This window comes from Ceratina calcarata, unplaced genomic scaffold (genome assembly GCF_001652005.2).
Source record: "Ceratina calcarata isolate Rehan_Ccalc_2016 unplaced genomic scaffold, ASM165200v1 scaffold321.2, whole genome shotgun sequence".
Taxonomy (NCBI): domain Eukaryota; kingdom Metazoa; phylum Arthropoda; class Insecta; order Hymenoptera; family Apidae; genus Ceratina; species Ceratina calcarata.
The window spans coordinates 537,087-544,751 of NW_017154760.1; the positions used below are offsets into that span (position 1 = coordinate 537,087).

The 7,665-nt window shown below is 44.0% G+C and overlaps 2 protein-coding genes across 3 annotated transcripts in view; one reads left to right on the forward strand and one right to left on the reverse strand.

Moving 5' to 3' along the window:
- Positions 1-4,250, forward strand: part of tara (SERTA domain-containing protein 2 taranis) — a 33,943-nt gene extending 29,693 nt beyond the window's left edge. For both annotated transcript variants that reach the window (XR_001916602.2, XM_018024150.2), the window contains one exon: positions 1-4,250. This exon is cut by the window's left edge. The gene's annotated coding sequence lies outside the window, so the exon portion shown is untranslated.
- A 57-nt stretch (positions 4,251-4,307) lies between these two features.
- On the reverse strand, positions 4,308-6,321 carry LOC108624617 (fatty acyl-CoA reductase wat-like). The gene is made up of 5 exons (XM_018024023.2): positions 5,992-6,321; positions 5,404-5,923; positions 5,135-5,327; positions 4,826-5,068; positions 4,308-4,745 (listed from the first exon to the last, which is right to left on the reverse strand). The coding sequence occupies exons 1-5, from the start codon at positions 6,217-6,219 to the stop codon at positions 4,397-4,399; spliced, it is 1,533 nt and encodes a 510-aa protein (XP_017879512.1). The 5' UTR covers positions 6,220-6,321; the 3' UTR covers positions 4,308-4,396.
- Positions 6,322-7,665: the final 1,344 nt, after the last annotated feature.

A 7,665-nucleotide genomic window follows, 5' to 3' on the forward strand; every position in this document is an offset into this window, starting at 1 on the left:
GCGACGATTAAATTAAATGCCATACACTCGGACACATTTACACATTTACACTCGTAAGACGTAACCGCCGTGGCCTATACTAGTACACTCTCGATACACGCGTACACGTTTACATAGCACTCGCATACTTCGTTGTATTCTACATACATGAACGCATACACATATGTACACATACGCATCGGGACAGAGAAGTAGAACAGAGGAGAGTTGTAAGGTCGATATGGTGCTAGGACGATCACACACCCTGGTGCTTCAATTTCTGTATCCACAGAGCCATGCGCGTAAAACAATTCGCACGGATCGCCAGCAGTCTTCGTCGAGGGGTCTTAGAGATACGTCCTGACGTCGTGAACAGGATACACCGTGATCGAACATATTTCCCCCCCCCCGCTCCCCTCTTCCTCACTCCCTCTCTCCCTCGCTCCCTCCCTTCCTCGTCCGCGGGTACCCGAGTACCCGAAGGGACGTTAGCAGTTAGTCGTCGAGCACGTTCCCGGAGATTCGCGGACCCGACCCGGGGTCGTTACGAGATTATGGGGAACGTCGGAGTTGTGATCCATGGACGGAAATATGTTGGAGCTAACGCGTTCTGTGTTTTGGCGCACGATGCTAACAAATGTACCTGCATTTTAGAGATCGGGATTACAAATCGGTCGGCCGTTGGCGTCGTCGCGCGTCGGGCCACTGCGCGCCACTGATCTCCCGTTAAATAATTAAATGTACCATAATACTATTGTAAAATAGAGGAGTGGCCGACGGGCAGAGCAAGAGGCCGACCAAAAATGATCACTCGCGTAGGGTGTGGGCAACGGTGAGATTATTAAGGAAGAAAGAAAAAAAGAAAACTAAAGATAAAAATTCGACGAGACGCATCTCGCGAAGAGGTGAAACGGCGATCCGAGCGCGATCTCGTCCTCAACGTCCATTTAACTGAACCCAAGCGAGCAGCTATACTTAAATTGAAATTAAGCGTTTTAAAAGCGAGTCTAACGAACGATATTAAAGCGATATAAATAATTTATAAATCGACTGATTACTTATGCGCGAGCGAGAGAGAGAGAGAGAGAGAGAGAGAGATTGAGATAGCGATAGAGGAAGAGGAAGGAATACTGTAAAACGTTTCGCGACAGAGGTTGATTTAAAACTGTAATTAATTCAATGTTAAGCCGATACATTCGATACGTACCTACACGCGAGACACACTTGTATACAGAGAACACGTTTGTACATGAAGATACACTAGATAACTTCGATGTATATTGATATACACTACGTGCTAAGTCTAATAATTGTTAAAGCGAATTGTTAAAAACGAAATCTCGGCGATTTTCAATCTTCCGTTCACCTTCTGTCACTCTTTCAATTTCACGGTACTAACAACAGTTCTCCGGTACGTCGCATCGTCGTCCTTCCCGTATCCGGTTCCTCGCAAGAGTCATTTCCTAATTTTCGCTACGCCTCTATCATCTCCCCCGTTCCTCTTCTTGTTCTTTCTCATTTCGTACAAAACAACGAGCAATATTACTTTAACGATGCGGAGGATCTAAGAAAAGACGAACGCGTCGAACTCCGATGATCCGCGAACCTTAAACATGAGCGAACATTTTTCTACACCTTGAGTGTCACGTCGTAACCGATTTAAAAAGAAGTCTAGTTTTTGTATATCCTCAAACCAACGTACAGAGCATCATCGGCATAAAATCATTTATGGATCGAGCGCGAACACTCGGAAGCGAAGAAGAATGTTGTCATGTTCGATAGGCCCGCGGTCATTAGGTATCTCTGCTACGGATTCAGTTTACGCGCGGAGGTGTGTTCGGACACGAAGTACGTTCATACATAGTGTCACAGAACACACGACGCGATCGAGCTCAGCGTGCGAGATTCTAACGAGAAGTACACGCGCTCGATGCCAACGTGCGCGTAGCGATTTAGGAAACGTCGTTCTCTCGCAACGACGACGGCAAACACCCACGCGAGCATCCACGGGACGCGCCGGCGTAAGTTAGATTGTTCAAAAATTCGTCCATCGCGTTGGAGCGTCTCGCGGGTGCATCGACGGCGATCGCAGGACATGCTAAATTTAGTTTATTTTCGAATGCCTGATGACAGATAATTGGTAGACGGTCCTGTACGTTCGGTGTCGTGGAACTTTGCGTTCAGAAACGTGCGAGAGGACGACGGACCGGGTTCCCGACGTGGCCGCGTGTGCTTCGACGTTGCGCGCGTTCAGACACGCGAAAGCGAAGAAGACGACGCTCGGGCGGACGGGGGGATGGGGTTTTGTGTGCTACGGACACTTCTACGGGGATTATTAAGCGAGAGACGGAGGATGGGTTAAAACGAGAATATACGTTGTAAATAGTATAAATAGAACGCGCAGAAGTACGTTTAAGCGGAAATAAAAAGATGATATAATAGATATAATGTGGAGAAAATATACATATAAGATATTATTATATATTATATATAAACAAGAAGTATATATATAAGATTATTATATATATTTACCGTGGTAAGTGATATAAATGAGAGGCGGTGACACGGGGACTCGCGGGAACCTCGTCGAGCATCGTTTCGGATGACGCGTTCCACCCGCCGATCGCTCACGGATGGCCCACGTGATACTCACTTCGCGCATCCCGGAGGATATCGCGTCCCCCTTTCGCGCGATCAGCTGACCGGACCGTTCATCCGTTTTCCATAAAACGTTCTTCCAGATCGTTTTTACTTACCGAACGTAGATATCGATGCAATTGTTGCGCGTATACAGATCTATTTTACTTCTTCAGACCCGACCGGTCAGCCGCGTATGTGACACGATAGCCTCGGCAACTGCGCGTTTAACTCTCCGTCGATGAAATTCTAATTCGGGTCAAAGCGTGTAAAACGTTTTTTAAAATGCAATTGCCTTTTCTTTTAATAATTGTCATACGTCGACTCGTCGCGAGAAAATTAAAAGTTCGATCGTACTCTTTCAACGAATCCGCACAAGTTGTGAACGTAACTATTTGATGTAATAAATGAATGGAAATTTTCTAAAGAATTGGGTCGTCGCGAGGACCTACGATTAAGTTCCTATTTGCACGACGCGTAATCGAGAATCAGATCTCGGGTTGAAAGAACAGTCAATGAATCCGGCGTGGGCCATCCGGGGAATGCAACGACGATCGGGGTCGAAGAGAGGACGTGGGGCGGGTGGTCGAGAGTCGGTTAGTTAGATCGGGAACGATTGTCCTGAGGATTTACGGGAGTCCCGTGGTGACCGCGAACCTAGAACAGGCGGGAGGAACACACGAACATTGTACATTGTAAATAGTAGCGCGGAGAAGACGGTTAACAGGAAGATAGAGAGTTAATTAATTAAAAGAAACAAAAAAGATGATGCGAGAGAGAGAGAGAATGAGTGGCGAGCGACAGGGAACAAGTGCGCGAGAGAGCGAGTAAAAGGGGTGGAGAGAAAACAATGAAGAAAAGTTTGCATCGAAATCGCGCCAGACGCGTGAAGCGAATACGCGTTCCGCGAGGGATGACGTCGTTTCTACGAATAGGAAGAAGACGCAATACCATTTTCTGTACAATCGGATGCGATTTCATCTTGAAATTAATTAGCCGCTGTTAATTGTCTGGACTCGATGTGGCCCCGATGGGACGCGTTCGCCATGCGTGCGGCGATTTTAATAGAACTAGGACAAATTTTAAGATGCACACGAATTGTATCTATGAAACGCGTTGCCGATCACTCGACCGTGGCCAAGTATCGTGTCGCGTCCGAAGCCATGAAACGCAAACGAACAATCGTCGAACGTTTGAGGAAAAAAGAAAGAGTTAATAAAGAGGGGCAAGACAAAGAAATTAATATAATCATTTCAATCGAAAATGCGATTCGTCTCACTACGCGCTTGCCACTAGCATAGAAAAAGAGCATTACGAAAGGAATAAAATTAAAGACGCACGAATTGCAATTACTCTAGTCCTAAGTGGTCGACGTTATGCACGATACGAAACTGCGCGACTCGAGTGGTCGGACGCGTCGTCGTCATTTCATTTTCTTCGTTCATTTCTCGAATCTTTGTTTGAACTAAAAAATGTTGTGACGTTGTATCGGGTACCGTTCCATCAAAATTTCAATCAGCAGCAACACGACAAACGCGAAACGGCAAATGCAGCGCTAAAAGATTATTAACCTGAAGAGAATAACGCACGACATGGTCGACAGCAACAACAACAACAACAACAACAATAAAAACTATCAAAAACAATAAAGAGTATTATTCTATATATAACAACAGTGTTGTCATATTCTTTAAATTTTCCTCAACCCCTCCAACGAACGATATCGTGATTCAAAAATAAATAAGAATCTTCAAGAAATTTTCGTAATACGGTTATTTCATCAAATAAAAGACAAGATACACATTATCCTGTACATAAGGAACAGTGAGAAAAGTCCAAGCAAAGTAACGACGGTGTAATGTATCCTCCGTAATTTCTGAAGCTTCTTCCGTGCGTCAGGAATCGAATCGTACGGCTCTTTCATAAGCCGCCGAACGCAGATCAAACCCATTTCCATCTTTTTCGCCCAATCTATTTGTTTCAAGTCGAACGGAAATAGCTTCAAGTCGGCAGCGTTCATACGGCTAAGAATACGTTTCGTTCTGTCCGTTTTTATGACCCAGCTCGAGGAGATAAAGTAAAGTAGAATCTTATGGTGTTTCAACACCTTGAACAGCATTTCAGTCGCCCTAATGGAAAGTACGATGCGATCGGTGAACGCTGAACATTTAAAAATCATTGAAAGAAGAATACATCGATTACTACTCACTTCGGCTTCTTCCCTCGGGTCAGTAAGACCGCGTCGATGATAATAGCGGGAATGACGTGCCAAATTGTGTGCAGTATTAGAAATAGAAGTTTGTTAGAAACCATATAGAGGGTGGGATACCATATCATCTTCGACGTTGGATATTTTTCGATCGCAGTACGGAAGTTCTGCGTCAATACTTTAGTAACGAACGGTTGCCAGTCGGACGACGCGTAATTGTACACCTGCGGTTCATCCGTTTCCCTAAAAAATGTCGATCAGTCGTTTTATTCATCATCTCTGAATTAAATGTCTCGGTTGGTACGGTACCTGTGCTCGACGTAGTCCCAAATGGCCGCCAACAAACTATTGTTCGTGTAGTCGCCAGGAATGAAATCCAAACGGAGATTCTCGTCCATATGCATTACGTGTAATACACCTAAACCCAGTCCTAAAGTCAACGAGACTGGTCCATTCTTGTTCCCTACCCAGGCTTTGATCGGTTCATACTGTGTTTCCGTAACTGTCCCCAAAGTTCGTAATAATAAATCACACCCGTTCTATCGTTAATAAAATACTAACGCTATTTGTATTCTTACCTATGGAAGGCCTGTAGACGAAGCAGGGTAGCGATCTTCTTTTACCGAAGTCCTCGACTATACCCTCGGTGACGGCCTTGCTGAACGCGTACTGGTTCATCCATTTCCCTACAATATCGTCGAGGGCTTCCTTAGAAATTCCGGCAGCGTTCTCTTCATCGACTCGTATGATGTCCTCGATCATCTTTAAATCGCACGGCGGTGCGTAAAATTTTTCTTCGATCGTTTTCGTGTAATGATGAGAGTACGCGGTCGACATGTACACGAACACGTTCAAGTTCGGACATTCAGCCGCTAGTTCGAGCATCTTCTGCGTTCCGAGCACGTTGGTCCGCAAAATAACAGACACCTTCGCCTTAAAGTACACCATCGACGCGTTGTGAATGATTATGTTCACGTTGTTCACCAAACGCTGACGATCCTCTGCCGAGAGGCCCAAGTCGGGTTTGTACAGATCACCGTGGATCATAATCACCTTATCCGTAAAGTTTGGATTCATAGCACGCAACTTGTCGAACACCTGTAGACGTTATGTTTAGTGAAACGATGAAACGACATGATTGAATCTGTAGTATCATAATTACTCACGTCGCATTGGAACAATTCCTCCATTCGTTTCTGCATAGTGACGTTCTTCTTTGGTCGAATCATGATGTAGATCTTGCCGATGTCGGTGCACGTGCGGAGGAGCTTCTCCAAGATGAGCGTGCCACAGAACCCGGTGCATCCCGTCAGGAATACGTGTTTGCCGGCGTAAAATTGGACTATCTGACTCTCGGTATCGTTCTTCCAGTTGTACTTCTTTGCAGAGTTCATGTTAAAACGATTGTTTGTCGTATAGTATGTCGTATTGCGAGCGTTCGAAAATTTAATCAGAACGTTACATAGAATTTTCGAATCATTCCACGTCGAGGAGATTCAGCGTTCTGCAGCTGTTGTTCCATAGCCGCTGCAGATTTATAGTCATTTACTTATACATCATTTATTTATGTATACATATTCACGGTGAGAAGTCAATCATTCCTATTCCATTATCATAATCAGGTTTTAGGTCGAACAGTGAACGTCCGGTAGAAACGGAAGAAATATGGATATATAAGTAGAGGATTTATAAATATCTTTAAAGCGTATTAATTAAACACGATTTACCATTCCCTTCGTTTCCATACTGTCACGCAATATCAATGCAAAGTACGTGCGTAACTATCCACAGTAGTCGAGGGTTCGTTCTCACATAGATCAGAAAAGGAAACATCGCCATTTTTATTAATTTATTTCCATGTTTCGAGATACATTAACTTTCGGTCTAAGACCTCACTCTCTCGACATTGCAGGGGAAAAAGGAAAGATGACAAAAAAACATTAGATGTTAACTATGTTCAGGAATAAATCATCGTAAAGAAATAGAAAAAGACAAGGACCGGGATTAGAGTTATCGTGGAGTAGTGCAGTATTTTCAATTTTTCAAGTCTCTTCTGCGCGTACGGAATCGTCTCCATCGGGTCTTTGACAGCATTGCGAGTGTATAGGACAACTGTGTCGGTGAAAAAGCACCAGTTCACCAGATTTAAGTCGAATAAAAATTCGTCTAAATCGGTGATAAAATTTTATCGTATCGTAATTTAATCGATCGTAAAATTTTTCTTCAATGGTTCATGTAATGATGAGAGTACATGGTCGACACGTATACGAACGCGTTCAAAGGGCATTGAGCCGCTAGTTCGAGCATCTTCTGCGTGCCGATCACTTTGGTTCGCAAAATAAGGGATACCTTCGCCTCGAAGTACACCACGGACGCGTTATGAATGATTATATTCACATTGTTCACCAAACGCTGACGATCCTCCGTCGAGAGGTCCAAGCCGGGTTTGGATAAATCACCATGAATCAGACTGATCCTACCGATAAAGTTTGGATCGTTCTTAATTTGTTGAATTCAATCGTATTTGGCAGAGCGAACCAGTTGACCGCTGGAGACAATACCATAGATAGAACTTCAAGCACGATTTACTCAAGCTTACTACGTACAAAAACCGGAATAGTCCAAAGATACTTGACGTAGCCGTGGAAATTCCGGAAAAGCTGGTATCGCACATTTTCAAAGAAATATGTACAACGTAATTAATGCACACGTGTACCTCATTCGAACATTTGAATTTAAATATTGAAGTCAATTACAGGCATTCGTTACGACGCAATGAACAGAGTGTACTAGGAGAATAAATTAACTATCGGAATAAATTTCACTGCGAATTGTTACAT